Below are 25641 nucleotides of genomic sequence, written 5' to 3'. Positions count from 1 at the left end.
GAAAGCAGGGCCTCTGACCTCATGTCAAAGACATATTTGCCAAGATACCTCAGAAAAGAAGGCCATTTGCTTAAAGGGTATTTTGCTTGGCTTACTATCTGAGTAACCCTGGGAAATGTTATTTAATCTTGTTTCACAAGAAAAGAGAAGTGGGGCATTGTGCTATCCATTTCAGCCTTGTTATAAGAATGAAAAATACAATATTCAAAACACGTACCTTAGGAAAAGAGAGCCTTCCTCTTTTCTGTTTTTTTCCTTACTGATGCTTTCAGGGACTGTCATGCTAAGTGAATGAGCCACATTGAGGTCAAACAACAGCTTAGGGATCAGGGCGCTGGAAGGGCATCATGGGAAATTGGGCTGCAGAGAGCCTAGACTGAGGACCCAACGTGTATCAGCCCCAGAAGCATGCGGGGAGGGGGGAGATGGTGAAGGACTCTGGGGTCAAGCAGAGCCGAGAAAGGCTTTCCAAAGGTGAGAGGCAGGCAAGATCTCTGCAGCCAATCTCCTGGTCCAAGGCACTAGCGTCTCTCAGTTAGATGTCAGCATCACCCTCTCCCCAACAACTAGCTTCTCTTGCAATGTAAGTCTGTTCTCTCTACAGCAGCCTCTGCACTTTAAAAAAATAAACATCTGAAAATTTTATTCTTGCTCATTAATCTTTGATAGCTGTCTGTTGTTCTTAAAATATATACCAAAACCCTGCAGTCTAAAGGGCTCTACCAAGCTTATGCCTCTAGCTTCATCTGATCTCATTCTCTGCGTACTTCATGATGGTGTAAACACCCCAGACTTCTTTATGTCTTTGACTGCACCTCGTGTTTTCCCTCTCCCAGGCCTTTGTGCATCGGTCCCTGAATCTGGGACACCCTTCCATGATACTTATCTTACAGATATTAGGTTAAATAGTTCTTGCTCAATGTGGTAAGCCCTCTTTCATTCCCACCCACATCCCTTGTCGTCTTCTGGACACATACATAGCACCCAACACTTCTCTTAATAGTGTTTATTGCAGCTTGTAATCAGGTGTTTACTCATGAGAATAGTTATCTGTTGTTTGCTGCAAGTGTTAGAAAGATAATGTTTGCATGCTTCATGAGGATGGGGACCATGTCTGCTCTGCTCATCCCTGTGTGTGCAGCTCAATGCCTGGCACGTAGTGATAATTCAGTAATGATGAACATTTTCAGTGACAATCATATCAATGCATACTTGTTGATTGACTGACCAAATGAATGAGGAGTGAAGTGGGGGTCCCAGTCTAAGAGAAAAATGAAGGCGCAAGCCTAAGAAGATGTGAAAACTGTAGAAAGACTCGGGGGTTAGGGCTAAATCTTATAATATGAGCTGAGACAGCTTAGTCTTAGAGAAGGCAAAAATATGAGTTAGGGCAACTGGGAAAAGTCTTTGAAAATGATGAGATCAGGGCTAAATCCCCACCTTATTAAGTAGGGCAGTCCGATGGTGCAATGAGAATTTTATGTATTCCCCAAGTATGGGGGCTTCTTGACCAGCTTGGGAGTACAATGTAACCTAAGTCCTCCTGGATAATAGACAGAAGTTCCTATAAGCCCTTCAATTAGATAGCCTATAATTTCAGTTAAGTAGTTGAAGGATGGATGGATAAGTGGATGGTTGAATGAGTCAGACTTGGCCTAGTCTCTAAATGGAGGTTATACGTAGGTAAGTAGATATAGGTATAAGGCATTTTGATTAAAAAAAAAAAAAAAGCCCGTTTGTTGTGAGTTGGATGGATGATATGATATGACGTCAAGAAGATAGTGTACTGAAAGAACTGGAAGCAACCTTAGAATATCCCACTTACTCTACCAAAGTGGGCTTCCCCATCCCTTTCTCTGTCATTTGATTGGTGGGGAAATCGAGCCACAGAGAGGGCCAATGAGCTGCTCTGTTGCACAGCACTGGCAGATCCTTTTTTTTTTTAGCTTTTTGGCTCTGCCACGCAATGTGTGGTATCTCAGTTCCTGACAAGGGATTGAACCTGAGCCCCCTGCATTGAAAGTGTGGAGTCTTTAACACTGGACTGCTGGAAAAGTCCCAGCACTAGCAGATCCTTGAGTAGAAGCAGGTCTCAACAGAAGCCCAGCAGTTAGGACAGTATATTACCCCAAGGTGATACATTCCTGTGTGCAGATTTGCAAGTCTAGAGTAGGAAGTGGAATGTGAGTGAGGCTAAAATAATGGGAACATGAAATTGTCTTGTACTGTGGAGATGGAACAGAAAATACACCAAATGCTTTTTCTCTTTCCAAAGCCTTATATAATCTGACACACGGAAAGTACTCATTTCCTTTTTACAGAACTGATTGGGTAAATGTCCACAGGCCAGACTTCCTGTGTGATCGGATGCAGAATTTCCAGTGTGTTCCTGACTTGCTTGCTAACAGTTCAATCACCTAGAAGGTCAAGGGAGTGACTTAGGACTTTGTTATTCTGTACCTGATTCTAACCAACAAAGACAAATTGGTTATGGAATTAAAGATGTCAGGAACTTGGGAGAAAACAGATATGTCAGTGTCATGTTTGTGAGAGCTGAGGAGAGTTAAACATAATCAGACAAGTGCTTTAGATGATAGAAAACAGTTTAATAGATTCAGGTGGAGGACGTAGTGTTAGGAAATGGCTCACTTTCATGCATGCAGCTTTGGCAGTGAAGATGATTCTAAGGAGAATTAGAAAGTTCTATAAATGATCCAGTGAAGAAGGCAGTAGAATAAACCGTTGTGGTTACCCAATATTCCCTTTACTGGGACACATTTTTAAATGAGTTCAGTTCAGTTACTCAGTTGCGTCCAACTCTTTGTGATCCCATGGACTGCAGCACACCAGGATTCCCTGTCCATCACCAGCTCCCAGAGTTTACTCAAACTCATGTCCATCAAGTCCCACAAAAGACACATTAGCCTTCACCTTTGTGGGGAGGAAGTGACCCAGAAGGAGCGTGAAGGGTTTTTCGGAGGTGCTGGTAATTTTGGGTGTTTTGATCTGGATGCTGGTCATAAAATGTGTGTTCACTTTGTGAAAGATTTGGCAAACTGCATTTAAAATTAGTGTGTTTGTCTGAATGTATCAATATGTTATACTTCACTGTGCAACCATTTTTAAGATTTAATATATTTCTTTAGGACTTATTTTTTAAATGCTTAGATTGGCATGTTAAATAAAAACTGTGCTTTATTCATTAATTATTTTTTATGTGTATTACTGCATGTTATTACATGGCTCTCAACCATTTTCATTATCAGCCTTATAAAACTTCACTGTGTAAAGAGACCTCCACTTTCTTTACCATGACTATAGAGTTGGGCAGATATGTTCGTCTTCGTTTTCACTTTTATAAAGAGTACTGGAAGCAATGACTTTGAATATAAAGCTTCTTCTGCATTTAAGGTCATTCCATGAGAATAGATTCTTAGATACAAAGAGATTAGGTTGACTCTCTTTAAAGTCTAGACACATATTTACAAATTACCCCCATCAGTAAAGACCTCACTATATTGCCCATTGCTATATTTAACAGTATTGCACAGAATTGACAAGTTTCCTGATACAGTACATGCAAAATCTTTTTTTTTTCTTTGTATTAGTATAAAGTTGGAGATATCTCTTGGCACTTCCCATCCAACACAATTTCTTAGTTCTCTGGATGCCGTGCTTTCTTCTTTAGCCATCTCAGTGTCTAGTTCACTGACCTCTGTTTAAACCAAAGAACAGACATGGAAGCCAACAGGAGTTGAAGAACTTTGTTCTACCTCCAAACATGAAAACAAACAAAAAAAATTAGTTTGTTCACTTTTATCATCATTTTCAAGTTTTAACTCATTTGTGACTTGAGCTTTTTTGGCATCTCATTTTTAAAATTTATTTTTGGAGTATAATTGCTTTGCAAAGTTGTATTCGTTTCTGCTGTACAACAAAGTGAATCAGCTATATGTATATGTACATCGCCTCCCTCCGAATCCCACCCACCTAGGTCATCACAGAACACCGAGCCAAGCTCCCTGTGCTTTGCGGCACCTTCCTGCCAGCTGTCTGGTTCACACCCAGCAGTGTACACACGCCAGTGCTACTCTCCCAGTTCATCCCATCTCATTTAGAGAGTTCTGCTTTTTTCTCTCTTCTTTCTTTCTGTCTCCTGGATATGTTCATTAAACAAAAAACTGTTTTTCTTGAAATATAAGCACCTTCAAATGAATATTTCATGTATTTGAATCATAATATGTCATGCTGTTTTAACATTTCTGCATTTTCCATTTTTTTAAATAAAACAATTATTTATTTTAAAAAGTAACACTTTCAGCACAGAAAAAAAAAAAAAAAAAGGAAACACTTGTTCCATAGAACAAGTCATGTCAACCCAACCTTCTTTAAGATAGTTCTTGAACTGATTGGGGAACTGCAGTAGACAGAGCATCAGTACCTGAAGTGATTTTTGACCCTGTTCTCAAGCTATGTTTTTGGAAAAATACCACAGTAGAGTCTGAGTTCTGAAGCAATTGAGACAGCGAGTAACTGTTGCATAACCAACCAGAGATTCTGATGAACAGGTGAATGCCAACCTGGAAGAGGGATTCTAGTGCATGCCACTGAGTCTGTTACTGGCATTTTCTAGGTTACTACTTATATTAGTGATCTGGATAAAGTTGAAAAAGCATGTCCCCAAACTTGCAGATAGTGAAGATAATAAGGTAATAGGCTCTGGTCACCAATTCAAAGATGATAGGCTTTGACAGTTCCAAGTGTGACTCTGTACTTGAGTTTCATAGTAGGACCACGTATGTATGTAGAAGCAGGCAAATTTTTTTCTTTTTTTGGTGGGAAAGAGTTGCTGACATGTTCATTGTGATCAGTGAAAATGTGAAATGTTGGCTATGTTATTAGAAATGCAGTTTAAGTAAGAAAAAATGGAAAATAGTGATAATCTAGGTTATCTATAATAATACGTAATAATCTAGGTAATCTGGGTAGTCTCTATTGACAAGACTACACATAGACTGTTGCTTTATGTTCTAGTCCCTTCTCATTAAGAGGGACAAACTGGAGGATGTCCTGGGAAGAGCATTAATTTGGTTCAGAGGACTTGAGCTTTTATCATCTGAGGAATTGTTGAAAAAGAATGTTAATGAACTTGAGAACTGTCTTTCAGTATCTGGACATCTTTCCTACACAAACAAAGGCAGACTTTCTGTGGGCTACAGAACAGAATCAAGACCACTAGGGAGTCATACTTGGGTTTGATAGGAGGGACAGTTCCTAGCATTCACAGGTGTGCATGGATGACATAGACTCTGCTGTAGACATTACCACTGTTTCTCTTTCTGGTTCTTGGAGCACTCCAATTCCTGTGTCACTGAAGTCAGGCATGGCCCTTAGACTCGCTCTAGCTGATAGAACCTGTGTCAAAGGAAAAGCGTTACTTCTAATGTCAAGCCTTTAGTTGCCAGTTCTTACTAAACTCATCATCATCCCTTTCTCCAGCCTCAGTGAACACTGATTATATTAACATGGAGGTAGCAGCCTTGGTCTTTGAGTGGCTACAATGATGACAGCATCCTCCAGCCACCACCATCAGCTCCCCCTCAGACCCACCACACTCCTCTATTGAACATGTTGTTTGAGTGGAAAATAAACCTTTGCTGTTTGTAGCCCCTGGATTTCTTGGGTTTTATTCTGCATATTCCTGACTGAGGCTTCCCTGTTGGCTCAGATGGCAAAGAATCTACCTGCAACGCAGGAGACACAGGAGATACGAGTTCAATCCCTGGATTAGGAAGATCCCCTGGAGATAGGAAATGCAATCCACTCCAGTATTCTTGTCTGGAGAATTCCATGGACAGAGGAGCTTGGCAGGCTATAGTCCATGGGGTCGCAAAGAGTGGGACATGACTGAGCAACTAAACTAAACTAATCCTGATTAATACAGTGCCTTCAAGATTCAGTGGTTCTTTACATGTGGGCATTAGCAAGACAGGCATTGGATTCTGCAGATCAAAACTACACTGGTCAGAATGGCCATCACCAATAAGTCTACAAATAATAAATGCTGAAGAGAGTATACAGAACAGGGAACCCTTTTGCACTGTTTGTGGGAATGTAAATTGATATAGCCACTATGGAGGACAGGATGGAGGTTCCTTAAAAAGCTAAAAATAGAACCACATGACCCAGCAATCCCATTAAGCTTCTCACAGATGCCCTTGATACCACCTGCTAACCATGTAACTGAGTGAAGCACACACATGCCACACTCACTTAGTGTTATGGTTATTGTTCTGTGCTGGGCAGTATTTATGAAGTAGTTCTGTCTGGGGAAGAAACTGATAAGGTGATGAGAGCCAGGAAGTGGAAGTAACACCAGTGTAAGAATAAATGAAGAAATAGAATTAAAAGGTGATTCCCCTGGAGGAAAAACCTGGAAGGGACAAATATTAAATTATAATTAAAAATATAAAAGCAAGCCTATATATGCAAATATGTATACATATATTTTTGTATATATTAAAAAACCAAACACAACAATTTAACTGGAATCTCACTTTTGTTATTCACAGGAGACCAAAATCAATTGTGTCCGCCTGGCTACAAAAGGTATGTTGGCATGCGCTGTCTGTCTTCAGTTATTGAAGTACTTCTCTCTGTAGCAACACAGGAAAATTTTAGGCAACAGTGACTAAAAATAACAAGAAACAATTGTTATTTTCACTGGAGTCATTTGCATCTAGGTATTATTATATACTTATGGTATATATTAATAACACAGTGCCTAAAGCATAGGAAGAGCTCAGAACATATTTGTTTAGTCGATGGATGGATGGATGGATGCACAGACTGGTACATTAATCAGTGGTAAATATAAATTTGCTCAAGTACTCTTCCACTATATATTTGCACTGTATTTGGGTCTATGTTTATGTGGGTATTTTTTTGCACGTCAGTTAGACCAATCTTCTGGTGTTGGATTTTATTCAGTTGCCGCATAGCTTTCAAAAATGAGGTGATTAGTGTTAGTGCCTTGTATAATGAGAAAGCAAACACTGCATTGTTGTGTAGTTGGCATTTTCTATACTTATCCCCAAAACCAAGGCAGCATTGTTCAGGCTCATCACTTTTTGTTTCCCTAATTATTATTGAATTGCCTGGCTCTTTGAATTGGTACATGTTTCTGTTTATTACTCTTTAAAAAAAAATCAATGAATGGTTTGTTATCATTTAACCTATTACAAGGTTGAATGGTTAGAAATCAGGTTTATCTTTTTTGTTATAGAACTGATATTTTTAACAGCTATCCTCCCTGTATAAACACACCAAAACTGGGCAACTCATTCTAGTCCCTGCATTTATTGAGAGCATATATGGTTTCATAGGTGACTTCCACAGCAATGAAAAGATATAAGTAGATATGTAATGATAGGCATAAACTATAGACAAAGACAGTGGCTCAAGTATGTATATACATATGTCAATACATACACACAAGCACACACAGCAGAAAACGGGGGAGAGAGACAGGAATATTGAATGGTTATTTGACAGAATATGCACCAAGACCTATCACCCATTAGTTTTATAACTTTGAAGAAAGTCACGTCAGTTTGTAGACAGCAAAGGGAAGATGCAGGAGGAAGAAGACAAGCAATCAGGGCTCACTGTGATAAGAACTCACTCTGCTCTCCCAGAAGTCAGGAGAGGTCAGCATGTCCCTAATGTGTTCTCTCTCGGGAGCTCAGGCTTCTGGACAGAAAGAGAGAAAATACTGCTTGTGAGGCAAGGAGAATTGATGGCCTGAAAACAAAAGGGGCACAAATTATGGGCCTCAGCAGAGTTTTCCTCTGAAGAAAACAGATCGTCTAGAAAGAAGACCCTTATCTCTGGGCTAGCACTAGAGCTCTGATCTCGGGCCGGACAGCTCGGTATCTGCAGCAACCCCCTGGAGTGGGCAGGAAACTTACAGAGAAGCCTCCCCTGTGATAGTAAGCTCCATGGCTCCCTGCGAGCTTCTGACGCCTGGACACGGGAGGGCTGATGGCAGTGCCGTCCCCTGCGGGGGCAGAGGGGGTTCTAAGGACCATCCCCTGGGACAGAAAGCCCTCCTAAAAGGGAGTTTGTTGAATTGTAGGATGTGAACTGGGAATTGAGAACATGTGATCAGACAGGCAAAAGGTATCTGTGGGGACTCTGAGTGAGAATGTTATTTAGTTATTTATTTTTGGCTGTGCTGGGTCTTCACTGCCACACGGGCTTTTTTCTAGTTGTAGTGAGTGGGGTCTTTTCTCTAGTTGCAGCATGTGGGCCTCTCATTACGGTGGCTTCTCTTCTTGCAGAGCATGAGCCAGGTCTGTGCACGGTCTCAATAGCTGCGGTTCCTGGGCTCCAGAGCACAGGCTCCATGGCTGTGACGCACAGACTTAGTTGTTCCACAGCATGTGGGGTCTTTCTGGATCAGGGATTGAACCCATGTCTCCTCCATTGGCAAGCGGATTCTTTACCACTGAGCCACCAGGGAAGCCCTGAGAGAGAGGAATTAAAAGCATATGTTCTTGGCAATTTCAGGACCCACTGTCCATGTACATAGACAGTACACCATGCCATGTTTCTCCAGGTTCCATTGCTGATCTGTGAGATTAATGTGAGCTTTAAAGAACTAGAGCAAGAGTTGTCTACTTCTTCTTAGCATGAGGATTTCTCTTCTTGTTTGATGTTTAGGATACAACCTTCCTTTAGTGGAGTGTGTTGTGTGCATGTGCCAGGTGTGGCAGGGGAAAGGATGGGAATGCATTCGTGAGTGTGAATACCCAGCTGGCCATGCCCAGGCAGGGCTCAGAGGAGTCAGGAGTCAGACGTGGATTCCAGGATTCCGTGCCTTTGTTTTCCAGGGCCATTGCCCCAACCAGAGAAGCGGGCTCTAGCAGCTCTTGGCAGTAGGGTAGTGAGCAGAATACCAGTCTCCCTCAGGTCAAGGAGTGATTCTTTCTCAGCATCACATCAGATAAATAAGCAGGATGCTTGGTGATGCAGAGAAAAGGCAAAGCGAAGGAAAGCTATATTTGATCAGTGTCTGCTCTGTCCCCTTGGAGCATCCAGGGTCAGCTGAACGAGAACCCTATCTGAACTCATACCCTGCCCATGGGGACTGTGTATCAAGGAACTAAGTCCAGGCTTCAATATTTGACCCATCCCTTTCCTGATGTTGTCAATCAAATTTCCCTCTTTATAGGTTTGCCAAAAATGCTCTTCTTTTTAACAGAGGAAAGTATGATGGTGGGAACCTTGCAGGCATTAAGGGTGTAACAAATTCCAGTGACAGATTCCATGGCCCGTCTGTCTCCCTCAGAGCTCCTCCACCTCTTTGTCATTGTGGCATTTTCCTCATGGGTCTGCCAGTGGGCAGCCAGTCTCTGGAGTGTGGTCACATGGGCAGGCTTGAGGCCAGTGCTCTGGCGATAAAGCAACTTGCTGATGTCCTGTCCCTGACCCCAGTGACTCCAGACAGTGTCTGTGGTCGGCTGTGTGAGTCCCATGGAACTGGGAGGGCTGCTACTCAGAATGGAACAGCCTGAGCTGTTCGGGGTCATTCTGACCTGACCAGAAGCCCAGGGCATCTTCTATCAATATTAGATAGAATCCCTGGCTCTAGTGTGCACCTCTAACCCTTGTCTGTCTGTAATGTCACTGTTCGTCACCCAAGCTCTAATGAAGCACTGCCAGCCGGGAGGTCTTCAAAGCCGGGGACCTGTGTTAGTTTTCAGCGACTGCAGAGTTCACAAACTAAGTGGCTTAAACAAAGCATAATTTATTGTCTCACACTTCTGAATGCTAGAAATCCAAGATTGAGGTGTCAGCAGGGTTGGCTCTTGGAGGGTGTGAGGCAGAGTCTGTTTCGTGCCTTTTCTCCAGCTTCTGGGGGATTGCTGGCCGTCATTGGTGCTCTCTGGCTTGTAGACGCCTCACCTCATCTCTGCCTTCATCTCCTCATGGTGCTCTTCCCCTGCGTGTCTGTCCAAATTTTCCCCTTTTCTATGGAAGCTGATCATATTGGATTGAGGGTCCACCTTACTCCAGTATGACCTCATCCTAACTCAGCTAATCACCTCTACAGGGACCCCGTTTACCAAATAAGGTCACAGTCTAAGGTTAGGACATTGACATATGAATCTGAGGAGAACTCCGTTCAAGCCATAACGGGCCCCATGCAGTTAGGGGCAGCGTCCACATGGTTCCCATTGAAGCCTTTCACTGCTCACCATTCAGTGGGATCCCAGCAGTCTTGGGGGCTGTGCAGGAACTGGCCCTGCCAAAGAGGGCCCCAGGTGCAGGCTGAGGTCCAGATGTGGCTCCAGGTTTCTGCAGAAGCAAAGCAAGGCTTCCTCAAGCAGAGGAGCTGCTTAATCTATGAAAGGATCCCAGGGCAGGGGGTAAATGCAGAGGGCCACCCCCACAAACCAGACGCTGGGTCTGTGGCAGAGGGCCCTTCCCAGAACCCACATGGTGGTGGAGCATCAGGTCCTGGGCAGGGCCAGGCCTCCTGGGGTAGGTGCCAGCCCTGCTGCTGTTGAGGGGAGCTCTGATGAGGAACTGCTTGGTCCTTGCCACTGATTTCCCAGTCACATTTGGCCGTGGCAGGAAGTTCCTGGCATATCGTTGACTCTCGAACAATACCTACTGAGATGAGGGAATGCATTTGGTCAGAATCTCACTGCAGCAAGACTCAGAGATCCTGAGGGTCATACTCCCTCTTCCGAAACTCAGAAGCACCCTATTTAAAGTAATCCCAGGATTCCCTGGCAGTCCAGTGGTTAAGACGCTGTGTTCCCGATGCAGGGGGCACACGTTCAATCCCTGGTTGGGGAACTAAGATCCTGTTTGGCACAGAGGGTGGTCAAAAAATTAAAAAATAAAATGAAGTGATCCCCATCTACCCATTCATTGGAAGGATTGATGCTAAAGCTGAAGCCCCAATACTTTGGCCATCTGATATGAAGTGCTGACTCATTGGAAAAGACCCCGATGCTGGGAAAGATTGAGGGCAGGAGGAGAAGGAGGTGACAGAGAATGAGATGGTTGGATGGCATCATTGACACAGTGGACATGAGTTTGAGCAAACTCTGGGAGATAGTGAAGGACAGGGAGGCCTGGCGTGCTGCAGTCCATGGGGTCGCCAAGAGTTAGACACACCTTAGTGACTCAGCAACAACATAATCTACCCATTCACAGAAAATTTTTGAACGTAATTACTGCCTGTGGTTTGCTGATAAACCTGCTCTTTGGAAAAGTCTTTTATTTGTAGTCTTTGTCCATTTCTAGGGTGTAAATATCCCCACAAATCCTATATCAAGTTATTGATAGCTTAACAGCAGCTGGCTTATAAGAATGTTCTGAATGTTCAGCAACATTTCTTCTGCAGCAAGCTAATGCAAGCCAGCCCCAGCACACCAAAATCTCAGTTTGTTATGAGGACCAAATGATAACATACATATAAATGGATTTTTATTTACTGTAAATTGTTTTGGAAATTCTTAGAAAATCATGATTGATGACCATTATGTCTCTCGTGGTTAGCTCACTCACAGTGCACCTGGGAGCCAGGTACCTTGTAAGGAACTGGGGATTTTCAGTGAACCAGCAGTCTTGCTTCCTGTCCTCAGGAGGCTCACAGTCTAGTGTGGAAGCAGACATGAAGTGAATGATTGTGAGAGACTGCGGTGGGGTTGTGACTGTGATCAGTGCCCCTAAAGAGAAGTGAGGTGTACTGAGTGAGGACAGGCAGCGGCAGAGCTAAAGCCCTGGGGCAGCCCTGGGGATTACTCCTCTAGAGTGGGTGCATGTGAGATACTTTGTGCCCCCCGGTCCCGTCCCCACTCCTTCTCAGCCACCCCTGGGAACTGAGTCATATCCAGCGCGAGGGTGGCATTTGAGAAGCTAGCTGAATGATTGTGAGAGGAACCACACTCTTGGCCCAGACTCCCTGGGAGAACCAAGTCCCCTGTGTTTACAAAGAGTCTGTTGGGTGGATCCACACACCACCAGGGGTCAGTATTTATTTATAGAGCTGGGGCAGAACCTCCAGCTTAAGGTGCTAAGGAACGCTGGGGTGGAAGTTTGTATGAGCTGCTAGATTTAATGCTAGGATTAAGACAGATTCATCTCAAAAGCCTGGAAGGCAGTCTTTTTCACTGATGGGGTGAAGAACTTGTGTACACATATTCACATTCTTCTTTACCTTGTTCCTCAGCACGGGGTTCAGTGCAGTTCAGTTCAGTTTTGCTCAGTCATGTCCAACTCTTTGTGACCCCATGAATCGCAGCACACCAGGCTCCCTGTCCATCACCAGCTCCCAGAATTTACTCAAACTTATGTCCATCGAGTCGGTGATGCCATCCACCCATCTCATCCTCTGTCGTCCCCTTCTCCTCCTGCCCCCAATCCCTCCAAGCATCAGGGTCTTTTCCAATGAGTCAGCTCTTCGAATGAGGTGGCCAAAGTATTGGAGTTTCAGCTTTAGCATCAGTCCTTCCAATGAACACCCAGGACTGATCTCCTTTAGAATGGACTGGTTGGATCTCCTTGCAGTCCAAGGGACTCTCAAGAATCTTCTCCAACACCACAGTTCAAAAGCATCAATTCTTCGGTGCTCAGCCTTCTTCACAGTCCAACTCTCACATCCATACTTGACCACTGGAAAAACCATAGCCTTGACTAGACGGACCTTTGTTGGCAAAGTAATGTCTCTGCTTTTGAATATGCTAGCTAGGTTGGTCATAACTTTCCTTCCAAGGAGTAAGCGTCTTTTAATTTCATGGCTGCAGTCAGCGTCTGCAGTGATTTTGGAGCCCAAAAAAATGAAGTCTGACACTGTTTCCACTGTTTCCCCATCTATCTGCCATGAGGTGATGGGACCAAATGCCATGATCTTCATTTTCTGAATGTTGAGCTTTAAGCCAACTTTTTCACTCTCCACTTTCACTCTCATCAAGAGGCTTTTTAGTTCCTCTTCACTTTCTGCCATAAGGGTGGTGTCATCTGCATTTCTGAGGTTATTGATATTTCTCCCAGCAATCTTGATTCCAGCTTGTGTTTCTTCCAGTCCAGCATTTCTCATGATGTACTCTGCATACAAGTTAAATAAGCAAGGTGACAATATACAGCCTTGACATACTCCTTTTCCTATTTGGAACCAGTCTGTTGTTCCATGTCCAGTTCTAACTGTTGCTTCCTGACCTGCATACAGATTTCTCAAGAGGCAGGTCAGGTGGTCTGGTATTCCCATCTCTTGAAGAATTTTCTACAGTTTCTTGTGATCCACACAGTCAAAGGCTTTGGTGTAGTCAATAAAGCAGAAATAGATGTTTTTCTGGAACTCTGTTGCTTTTTCCATGATCCAGCGGATGTTGCCAATTTGATCTCTGGTTCCTCTGCCTTTTCGAAAACCAGCTTGAACATCAGGAAGTTCACGGTTCACATATTGCTGAAGCCTGGCTTGGAGAATTTTGAGCATTACTTTACTAGCATGTGAGATGAGTACAATTGTGCGGTAGTTTGAGCATTCTTTGACATTGCCTTTCTTTGGGATTGGAATGAAACTAACCTTTTCCAGTCCTGTGGCCACTGCTGAGTTTTCCAAATTTGCTGGCATATTGAGTGCAGCAGTTTCACAGCATCATCTTTCAGGATTTGGAATAGCTCCACTGGAATTCCATCACCTCCGCTAGCTTTGTTTATAGTGATGCTTCCTAAGGCCCACTTGACTTCACATTCCAGGATGTCTGGCTCTAGGTCAGTGATCACACCATCATGATTATCTGGGTCGTGAAGATCTTTTTTGTACAGTTCTTCTGTGTATTCTTGCCACCTCTTGTTAATATCTTTGCTTCTGTTCAGTCCATACCATTTCTGTCCTTTATCGAGCCCATCTTTGCATGAAATGTTCCCTTGGTATCTCTGATTTTCATGAGGAGATCCCTAGTCTTTCCCATTCTGTTGTTTTCCTCTATTTCTTTGCACTGATCGCTGAGGAAGGCCTTCTTGTCTCTCCTTGCTATTCTTTGGAACTCTGCATTCAGATGCTTATATCTTTCCTTTTCTCCTTTGCTTTTCACTTCTCTTCTTTTCACAGCTGTTTGTAAGGCCTCCTTACAAACAGCCACTTTGCTTTTTTGCATTTCTTTTCCATGGGGATGGTCTTGATCCCTGTCTCCTGTACAGTGTCACAAACCTCATTCCATAGTTCATCAAGCACTCTATCTATCAGGTCTAGTCCCTTAAATCTATTTCTCACTTCCACTGTATAATCATAAGGGATTTGATTTAGGTCATACCTGAATGGTCTGGTGGTTTCCCTACTTTCTTCAATTTAAGTCTGAATTTGGCAATAAGGAGTTCATGATCTGAGCCACAGTCAGCTCCCAGTCTTGTTTTTGCTGACTGTATAGAGCTTCTCTATCTTTGGCTGCAAAGAATATAATCAATCTGATTTCGGTGTTGACCATCTGGTGATGTCCATGTGTAGAGTCTTCTCTTGTGCTGTTGGAAGAGGGTGTTTGTTATGACCAGTGCATTTTCTTGGCAAAACTCTACTAGCCTTTGCCCTGCTTCATTCCATATTCCAAGGCCAAATTCGCCTGTTAGTCCAGGAGTTTCTTGACTTCCTACTTTTGCATTCCAGTCCCCTATAATGAAAAGGACATCTTTTTTGGGTGTTAGTTCTAAAAGGTCTTGTAGGTCTTCATAGAACCGTTCAACTTCAGCTTCTTCAGCATTATTGGTTAGGGCATAGACTTGGATTACTGTGATATTGAATGGTTTGACTTGGAGACGAACAGAGATCATTCCGTCATTTTTGAGATTGCATCCAGTACTGCATTTGTACTCTTTTGTTGACCATTACAGCTACTCCATTTCTCCTAAGGGATTCCTGCCCACAGTAGTAGATATAATGATCATCTGAGTTAAATTCTTGGAGATGGTGATGCACAGGGAGGCCTGGCATGCTGCGATTCATGGGGTCGCAGAGTCGGACACAACTGAGTGACTGATGTGAACTGAGTTAAATTCACCCACTCCAGTCCTTTTTAGTTTGCTGATTCCTAGAATGTCGACTGTCACTCTTGCCATGTCCTATTTGACCATTTCCAATTTTCCCTGATTCATGGACCTGACATTCCGGGTTCCTATGTGATATTGCTCTTTACAGCATCGGACCTTGCTTCTATCACCAGTCACATCCACAACTGGGTATTGTTTTTGCTTTGGCTCCATCCCTTCATTCTTTCTGGAGTTATTTCTCTACTGATCTCCAGTAGCATATTGGGCCCCTACTGACCTGGGGAGTTCCTCTTTCAGTACCCCATCATTTTGCCTTTTCACACTGTTCATGGGGTTCTCAAGGCAAGAATACTGAAATGGTTTGCCATTCCCTTCCCCAGTGGACCACATTCTGTCAGACCTCTCCACCATGACCTGTCTGTCTTGGGTGGCCCCACGGGCATGGCTTAGTTTCATTGAGTTAGACAAGGCTGTGGTCCGTGTGATCAGATTGACTAGTTTTCTGTGAATATGGTTTCAGTGTGTCTGCCCTCTGATGCCCTCTCACAGCACCTACCATCTTACTTGGGTTTCTCTTACCTTGGACATGGGGTATCTCTTTACGGCTGCTCCAGCAAAGCGCAGCTGCTGCTCCTTACCTTGACGAGGGGTATCTCCTCACAGCCGCCCCTCCTGACCTTGAATGTGGAGTAGCTCCTCTCGGCCCTCCTGCGCCCATGCAGCCGCCGCTCCTTGGATGTGGGGTAGCTCCTCTCGGCCACTCCTGCCAGGGGTCGGCTGTTACTAACTTTGACTGCAGATTGAGAGGAATAAGAGCAGGAGTTCGGCCCGTAGTGGGGAAGAGGAATTTTTAAGTGAGCAGATGAAGAATGGGAGCATCTTAAGGCAGATTCCCTAGAAGCAGAGCCTGAGGCAGGATTTTGGGTGCCTGGGGTGTATTGAGGGAGGGCTCTTGGAGGAAATGTGTAAAAGCTAGAGGGAGAAGGCTCAGTGAGAGTCTGCTGTCAGACAGTTAAGTCTAGGCTAGATCCCCAGTGGAGTGTAAATTTCTCCCAAGTTGTTCTGCTTTGAGGTGAGAATTTCTGCCTCCTCCCCCATCACAATCAGTCCTTGGCATTTCCTTCCTTTACCCTCTCCTTCCCCTCAGGAAGACTCTTAGGTAGCTCCGGAGGAGGTGGTACCCCTTGCACAAGTCTCTGGAGATAGGAGTAACAGTGGTAGAGGTAGGGGTCAGCTGCATGACCTACAACCCCCACTAATGCAAAGACCAAGCAGGCTCTGCTTGGATACCTATCATGACAGACACCTCACTACTCCCCCAGGGAGTATTTCCCACCACTGGACATTTCAGTTCCAGGGAGCCTCAATATCAGGGGTCCAAACTGGCTCCCTCTTATTTCTTCCATTCAGTCTTTGGGGGCCACATGAATCTGCCTTTTCTCCTTCCAGAAAATAAACTTGGCCTCCTCGGACTTGTTCCCCCTGCCCTGATTGGGTTCCATCAAGCCCTTGCTTATCCGCTGTCTTCCCATGGGAACCTCTGTGGCTGCCAGCAGGCAACCTCTCTCCCCGCTCAGGCGCCAGCCTTCAAGGCAGTGCAGCTGGCTCCGCAGACTCCCGCTGGGTGCGCCCAAGTGGCAGTTAGAAAAATCAGCTTTGATTTGATTTGCAAACTGAGCCGAGTCATTGAGACAAAATAAATCCGGAAACCCATAAAGCCATTTGCTGAGTTGCTTTTGCAGAAGAAAGTCACAGTTTTAATCTGGTAAACACTCTCTAACGATCCCATTAAAACAACCCCCTCAGAGTAGGTGCTGAAAGCCGAACTCCAGGATAATGAAGCATGAGATAAGGGGCCAGTGTCACAGATAGTCCCTTTCTGCCTCGTGGGGGTGATGATGATGGACTAAAACTATTGTCCCAGGGCAACAGGAGGCGGGGGTGATAGTCTTTTGTAAATGTGGCTTCTTTTTATAATGCCTAAGCCTGAGGTAGAACATTTCATCCAGCCTTTTCTCCCATCTTCCTAATGGATTCTTGCCCCTGCAGGGACAATAAATAGCCATTCTCCAGTGAGATGTCCTCATTTCACAGATACTAAGACTGGGGCCCACGAGGGGAGTGATATGTCCGTGGCTTTTTTAGCTACAAGAATAACCTGCCACAGGTGATGTGAGAAGCCAAACAAGAAGTAGGCATTGTCTACTATCAGCTAGGAAATACCCACGACCTGCCCTCCCCACCCCTGTTGATCCAGTTCTGTATGGAAGGTTCTATTTTATATAAAGCTTCCTCAAGAACTTGCTTGAAATAATGCCGAATCAGAGACACCTGGATTCAAATCCCACTCCAAAATTTACCTCTTTGACCTTGGACAGGTCACAGCCTCCAGGAGTCACTTTTAGGCCTAAGATCATTAGTTCTTCCCCCTGATTACTTGGGATAATGTGCATAAAAGGTCAAGAACATCATAGATGATCCAGTTTGAGCTTCCTTTCTTCCTTCTTCTGGGTCTTCTTTGAGACCTGGAGACCCAGCTACTAAGCATATGTCCTTTTTCTGCTCTTCCCCAAGAAGGAAAACCAAAACCTGAACCATAGTCGCTTCTCATACGAATCAAACAGACTCAGGCTGGATTCAGAATGCGGAAACTGAGAGCAGACAGGAATGATGCGGGCCTTGGCTCTGAGCACTTGACCTCTTCATCTACAGGCCATTGTGCTGGGGTCAGATCCTGCATAGCAATAATGTTCTTGCATTGACTGAGTGTAAGATTTCCCTCGTGCACTTGCTGACCTTTGACTCTGGCACTTTTCCCCCTCTTGTCATTGGCCCAGCAATTTCAGGGGGAACTCAGAATCACAGGGTGCTCAAATAAGGGGGAAAATGTGGCGACGCTAGAGATGAGGACTAGAAATAAAAAAGAATTAAGTTCCATTAGAGCTTTCTCTGATGGTTCTTCAATGGATTGTTGTGGGTGTTAGCAAAAATTAACCACCTGTTAAATATAAGTCAGAGAGGGCTGTGTGTTCACTCAAGTCTGCAGTGCAATGATAGAAGTAAATAAATCTTGTCATATAGTACACACTAAATGAATAGTGGTCATCATTATTATCCTGACTTAAGGAATGAAGCTGTGTAAGCTCAAATGGATTAAGTGAGGAACTTAAGGTCTCTCAGAATTGCCACTCAGGTGTAATGCCAAAGCTCATGGTATTTCTGTGGCACCATTTTGAATCCTGTCCATAATACAGACTGGGTGAGATTCTAATCGCCACCGTTAGGGTCTTCTGTCTCCTATTTGTTAAACACTTCCCATGCCTCTTTTCCAGTAATAGCTGATGGTAGAACCTTTAGGGTATGGTGGGTCTTTGGCCTGTTTTCAGTGGTATCCAAGCTAAGTCCTGGGATCTGGAGCAGAAGGTGAGGTGCCTCGAGGAGCCCTCTACTTTATTTACTTCCACAGTGTATTGAAGCTAATAAATCAAAAAATTAATTTATTTTCAAGTTTATCTGTTCCAGTGCCATCTTTATCCCATCAGCATCTCTTTCCACTCAACATCCATTGCTTTAGAAGACAAAATAATCAGAAAGGAAGTCTGAGGCACTCAGGATTCAGACCTCCTCCTTCTTTACATGGTCTCAGTGTTTTTGTTAATGGCCGGCATGTGTACATATGAATAAGCCCTGGAAACTGTAAAGATAGAAGGTTTGTGAATCTTCCAGAAAAAATGCCATACCGTAGGGGGACCAGATGATAGAGGAGAAAGCAAGGGACTTCTGTCTTTTGTTCTGCTGGATTAGTCAGGATAGGCTAGGCTTTGCTGCAACAACAACTGAATACCTTAATCTCAGTAGCTTAATGCCACAAAGGTTTCTTTGTTGTCATGTCATCTAGAGTATTAGTGGCCTCAGAGGGGGAAGAATAAAATATGGAGATGGTAACCTGGATCTTAAATACCTCTCTTGGAAATGACTCATGTCTCTTCGACTTTCATGGTGACTGAGATTCTTTCATATGCCTAAGGGTAAATGGAGCAGCACCAGTAAATACCAGTTATCTCTAGTGCTAAATACATGACTCCTTTTCCTATTGTTCTTCCTTTTGTGTCCTGCCACAACCAATGATCCATCACCTCTGCTACTCCACCCACTGGGAAAACCTTGTCCCATCCCAGTATCCAGATATACTTCTGTTCCTACCCCTTGTAGCTGTGCATTCCCACTAAAAAGTGAAAGTGAAGTCACTCAGTTGTGTCCAACTCTTTGCAACTCGATGGACTGTAGCCCACAAGGCTCCTCTGGCCATGAGATTCTCCAGGCAAGGATACTGGAGTGGGTTGCCATTTCCTTCTCCAGGGGATCTTCCCGACCCAGAGATTGAACCCGGGTCTCCTGCATTGCAGGCAGATGCTTTACCCTCCGAGCCACCAGGGAAGCCTGAGCATTCCCACTAGGCAGTTATAGCCTTGGATCATAGGGTAGGGAGGTTCCTCTGGGTCTGCCAACCAAACTAAGGCTTTAACTGTTTTCACTTAATCCTTGAAAGAACTTAATGAGATCTTGGATTAGCTGAAAAGTTTGTTCAAGTTTTTCCATAACATTGTACAGAAAACCTGAACAAACTTTTTGACCAAATACAATATTTTTTTCACCCCCATTTTATAGGTAAAAATATTGAAACTGAGAAATGTGTATGATTTCCAAGTGACACAGCTAGTAAATGAAAAATACACTCACCTAGAGGCAGACATCGTGGAGTGTGAAGTCAAGTGGGCCTTAGGAAGCATCATCACAAATAAAGCTAGTGGAGGTGATGGAATCCCAGTTGAGCTATTTCAAATCCTGAAAGATGATGCTGTGAAAGTGCTACACTCAATATACCAGCAAATTTGGACAGCTCGGCAGTGGCCACAGGACTGGAAAAGGTCAGTTTTCATTCCAATCCCAAAGAAAGGCAATGCCAAAGAATACTCAAACTACCACACAATTGCACTCATCTCACACGCTAGTAAAGTAATGCTTAAAATTCTCCAAACCAGGCTTCAGCAATACATGAACCGTGAAATTCCAGATGTTCAAGTGGGTTTTAGAAAAGGCAGAGGAACCAGAGACCAAATTGCCAACATCCACTGGATCATCAAAAAAGCAAGAGAGTTCCAGAAAAACATCTATTTCTGCTTTATTGACTATACCAAAGCCTTTGACTCTGTGGATCACAATAAACTGTGGAAAATTCTGGAAGAGATGGGAATACTAGACCACCTGACCTGCCTCCTGACAAATCTGTATGCAGGTCAGGAAGCAACAGTTAGAACTGGACATGGAACAACGGACTGGTTCCAAATCAGGAAAGGAGTATGTCACGGCTGTATATTGTCACCCTGCTTATTCAACTTATCAGAGAAGGCAATGGCACCCCACTCCAGTACTCTTGCTTGGAAAATCCCATGGACGGAGGAACCTATTAGGCTGCAGTCCATGGGGTTGCTAAGAGTCAGACACGACTGAGCAACTTCACTTTCACTTTTCACTTTCATGCATTGGAGAAGGAAATGGCAGCCCACTCCAGTGTTCCTGCCTGGAGAATCCCAGGCACGGGGGAGCCCGGTGGGCTGCCATCTATGGGGTCGCACAGAGTTGGACACGACTTAAGTGACTTACCATAGCATTATTTAACTTATATGCAGAATACATCATGAAAAACGCTGGGTTGGAAGAAGCACAGGTTGGAATCAAGATTGCTGGGAGAAATATCAACAACTTCAGATACGCAGATGACACCATCCTTATGGCAGAAAGTGAAGAAGAACTAAAGAGCCTCTTGATGAAAGTGAAAGAGGAGAGTGAAAAAGTTGGCTTAAAGCTCAACATTCAGAAAACTAAGATCATGGCATTCGGTCCCATCACTTCATGGCAAATAGATGGGGAAACAGTGGCTGACTTTATGTTTTTGGGCTCCAAAATCACTGCAGATGGTGATTGCAGCCATGAAATTAAAACACACTTACTCCTTGGAAGGAAAGTTATGACCAACCTAGACAGCATATTAAAAAGCAGAGATATTGCTTTGCCACCAAAGGTCCATGTAGTCAAGGCTGTGGTTTTTCCAGTGGTCATGTATGGATGTGAGAGGTGGACTATAAAGAAAGCTGAGCACAGAAGAATTGATGCTTTTGAACTGTGGTATTGCAGAAGTCTTTTGAGTCCCTTGGACTGCAAGGAGATCTAACCAGTCCATCCTAAAGGAGACCAGTCCTGGGTGTTCATTGGAAGGACTGATGTTGAAGCTGGAACTCCAATACTTTGGCCACCTGATGCAAAGAGCTGACTCATTTGAAAAGACCCTGATGCTGGGAAAGATTGAGGGCAGGAGGAGAAGGGGATGACAGAGGATGAGATGGTTGGATGGCATCACCAACTCGATAGTCATGGGTTTGGGTGGACTCCAAGAGTAGGTGATGGACAGGGAGGCCTGGCGTGCTGCAGTTCATAGGGTTGCAAACAGTCAGACATGACTGAGCGACTGAACTGAACTGAACTGAAGCTAGAATATCATTTATCCATTTAGTTTTGAGTGCCACTTAATATTGATATGTGGTCCCTCATCCCATAGAGGTTAAGAACTTGAGATTTGAACAGTCTTTGACTCTAGACTGGAAAAGGTACTTAACTGCTGCGTGTCTCGGTTTCCCCATCTATGAAATAATCACAGTAACACCACTAACTTCATTGGTCTAATTAAGAATTTAATGAGCTAATGGACTTAGTGCATCAGAGCCATGCCTGGCTAATAACAAGCACTCAACAAGTAGTAACTAGTGGGAGAGCCAACCAGTAGTAACTCTGTCAATCCACCAAGATAAGGGCTATGGTGAAGGTAAAACCAGGACGTGGTGGAAGCACATAAGAGAAGAAGAAACAGAAGAGAAGAGAAATATAAGGCAGTGTAGGGTGTGGGTTCCCAGGTAGGTAGTCACTGAGACGAAGCTTTGAAATAGGAGTAGCAGTTATCGTATGGAACAAGGCTAGCAGTGAGACATGGAAGCCTTCTGAGCTGAGCAAGTGGTACATGCAGATGACTAGTGGTGAGAGAGGTAGCCATTGAGCTTGAATGGGATGAGGCAAAGGAACCATGGCTAGAATGCCAGTGTGAACAGAGGAGGCTGGGAGCGGTGAGAGTGGGGGCTAGAGGGCTGAGCACGGCCAGGACATCGAGGACTCTGCATCAGCCCCATGGCGTATCGCGGAACTGTGATTGTCTCGAGATAGTGGGAGCTCTGGGTGGAGCTTAGAGGGCTGCCTTTGTCACAAAGGCCACCCTATTACGGCTTAGATAATGGGTCAGAAAAGGGAGACTGAGGCAAAGACAAGAATAGATACAGGGAAGAACGGGTAGGAAGCTGCTCGGAGAGGCCAGAGAGGAGCGTGTGAATCACCTTTTCTCTCAGCCTTCTGTTTCTTTTTCTGACGTCAGGCCAACAGTCTTTGTCTTACCCACCTCAGAAGGTTGTGGGGGGGGAATGTAATAAAAATATCCACTTAAAACAGGAGTTGGCAAACTTTTTTGTAAAAGGCTGGATAATTACATTCAGTTTTTCAGGCCATATGGTCCCTGTCACACTACTCATCTTTGTCATGGTGGCACAAAAGCAGCCATAGATAATACATGTAAAATGAGCATGGCCGTGTTCCAATAAAACTTTATTTATAGACACTGAGATTTCATTTCTATGTAACTTTCATGTGTCATAATACATTGCTCCTCTTTTATTTCCCATCCCCCACCCCGGCCATTAAAAAATGTAAAAACTATTCTTAGCCATTGGATACACAGAAAACAGTGGGTGGCCAGATTTGGCCTACCAGCTTTCGTTTTCTGAATTTGGACTTAGAATATGGTTTGAGAATGGTGAAGTTTCCCAAACCTTTGAGGGAGGGATATCCTGATTACTATTTTATTTTTTTAATTTTTACTGGAATATAGTTGCTCTACCATGTGGGATTAGTTTCTGCTGTACCACAAAGTGAATCAGCTATAGGTATACATATATTATCATTTCTGTTGACTGGTGGTTATATTTTGTAGTATTTCACAGTTGTTGGTAAAGTTTGCCATTTGTGCAGATTTGTGAAGTTATGTATTTCCTGTTTATCAGTCGGTCTGGGATGTCCTGCCCCTCTCTCCATTTTGCGTAAGAACTTTATACAGTCTTGTTGATGGATCACTAGAGAAATATGTGCAGCCTTTGACCAAGCGTAGGACACCTTCTTCCTTTTTGTAGCATATTCTTTAGAGAAGCAAAAAGTGAATTTGAAAGGACAAAACATTAAAGTCATACAAACCAGAGTACTGCCTCTGCCAGTTCAGAGTCCTGTGACCTTCAGCAAGTTATATCAACTGTCTGATCGATCCTTCCTTCCTCCATTCATTTATTCGACATAGTCACTGAGTGCCTACTATGTGCTAGCTCCAGTGCAAAGTCACATCAGGACACTAGAAATGAGCCAGTGACTGCCTTCAGAATTGCAGGAGACTCAGAATTGCAGGGGAGGCAGCCACTTAAAGTACAGCGAGGCTATTGCTTGGAGAAGGGACAACCAGGGTGTTAGGGGAGACAGAGGAGGGGCTTCTGACCCTTGTACAGTGAGACTCCCAGAGAGGAGTTCTGAGCTGACACTTGGAGGATGAACAGTCTTCATCCAGGTGAAGAGGCAGGAAGTGGGTATTTCCACACCAAGTGAGCCTCCTAGGTAAGGCCTCCTGACAAGAAGGTGGGGCAGGGGGCACGGTTGATGATGAAAAGGAGTTTACTGTGTTTGAGGCAGAGTTTACTGTGCTTGAGTGGGAGTGGGGAGAGCCTGGAGGGGCAGGAACTGGGTTAAGGGATTTGAGGTTTACCTGGAGCACAACAGGGTCACTGGTGCATTTCAGCTGAAAGATGGAGAATAGTCTGAAAGGAAACAGGACTGGAGGCAGGAAGTCCAGCAGGGGGGCTGCTTCAGTAACCCAAGTGAAACAGGAGCCTGGCTTGAATTGGTGGCAAGGGGAAAACTTCAAAACCTTTTCTAGAGTAAAGTTAATAAGGTTGCCAAGTGATCAGAAGTTGGAGGTCAGTAGAAAGAGAGAGAAAGGATGACCCCAGGTTTGTAGACGGCATAGCCACATGGGTAGTGGCACCGTTTACTGAGAAGGTGGGGAGAAGGTGTCTGGGTGGAAAGGTGATGGCACATTTATAATAACGCTGACCTTTCTGGGTTGTTCTAAGTCTTAGAAACATTGTATGTGAGGTACCTGGCAGAGTCCCTGGCATGTTGTGGGTGCTTGACAAATGGGGACTCGTATCCTTGTTTCATTTCTAAAGATCTATTTCAGGCCCTGTTTTGTTAGATCATGATGTTCTTTTGCTGTTTAGTGTGAGCTCTTCAGAGCCACAAGAATTACAGTTTTGCTCACCGTGCCGCACGTGTTCATGTGTGTTTCTTTCTCTCCTTCTCTTCTGCATGCTGCCTGGGGACTGGCTTCCTTGTGGTCAGCACCAATGGGCAGCGCCCAGGTGACCCCGGGGACTCCACTCTGCCTCCTCACCACAGGTGATCACCAGAGCCCTGGGCTGGGGAGGGGGAAAGGGAGTAAAGAGCAGCCCATGCTCAATGGTCCCTCCAAGCTAGGTGCACCAGAGAGGAACTGGCAGCCCATCCACCCAACCCATGCGTCTACCCACCCAGCCATCCCCCTGCCCCCTCCCCACCCTTCCATCCCTACCTCCATCCATCCGTCCATCCATCTATCTAACTCATCCATTCACCCATTCTACTAATGCTTACAAAGTACCTACTGTGTGCCAGGCACTGTTCTAGGCATTGAGGTATTCAGTGGTGAACAAAAGAAAGCATATTCCTGTGCCTTTGCGGGAGGGGAAAGAACCATTAATCCCCCCCCCCACCACAAAAAAAAAAAAAAAAACTACACAAATGCGTATACAGTGGCAAGTGTGAGTCTTGCTACAAAGAAGAGCCGTGTGGTATTCAAAATAAACCAACAAGTACACCTCAAGTTTGGGGGATGATTCCCAGGAGAAGAGATAATGAGCTATGATCTGAGGTTGGGGGAGAATTGGCTTAACATGTCTGTGCTTAGGAAATGAATAGATCTGGCTATGACTCCCTGTCTGCTATTTGTCCTGGACAAGTCACTTGAGTATGATGAGTCCCACCCCTCCTATCTGTTAAGTTAGAATAATAATGCTTCCGTTTTGGGGAGCACCATTTTCTTATAGAGTTTGCACACACAGGCTTCTGGAACTGTATCCTGAGAAAAAATAAGATAGTAAATGTGAAAAAGGCCGCTATGGGAACACCCCAGTCTAGAGTAGATATTTGTTTGAAGTAAATACCAGCCTTTTCCCTCTAACTCATGATAGTTCACTCTCATTTCATATGAACTCTTCAGAGATCATGATGCAGAGCCTATCAGAGGCTACTGCCCATCATGGGGCCCCAGACACAGAAGAGACCCTCCCAACAGAGAGATCTCTACTGCGGGGGCGCTGTCTGGTCGACCAAGGTTTCTTTGGAGAT

At 44.4% G+C, this 25641-nt stretch overlaps 1 protein-coding gene across 12 annotated transcripts in view; it reads left to right on the top strand.

The window, feature by feature from the left end:
- PTPRT (protein tyrosine phosphatase receptor type T) overlaps nucleotides 1–25641 on the top strand; it is a 1155533-nt gene that overhangs the window by 932302 nt on the left and 197590 nt on the right. For 6 of the 12 annotated variants that reach the window (XM_059893058.1, XM_025001259.2, XM_025001254.2 and 3 more), the window contains exons 13-14: nucleotides 6573–6609; nucleotides 24598–24654. In XM_059893058.1, coding sequence (XP_059749041.1) covers nucleotides 6573–6609; nucleotides 24598–24654 — 94 coding nt within the window. The remainder of the gene's footprint in view (nucleotides 1–6572; nucleotides 6610–24597; nucleotides 24655–25641) is intronic. The other 6 variants (XM_025001262.2, XM_025001258.2, XM_025001261.2 and 3 more) reach the window with 1 other exon arrangement.

The sequence above is a fragment of the Bos taurus genome, chromosome 13 (assembly GCF_002263795.3).
Source record: "Bos taurus isolate L1 Dominette 01449 registration number 42190680 breed Hereford chromosome 13, ARS-UCD2.0, whole genome shotgun sequence".
Taxonomy (NCBI): domain Eukaryota; kingdom Metazoa; phylum Chordata; class Mammalia; order Artiodactyla; family Bovidae; genus Bos; species Bos taurus.
The sequence above is the reverse complement of the archived record's forward strand: the minus strand, read 5'-3'. Positions and strand labels throughout refer to the sequence as shown.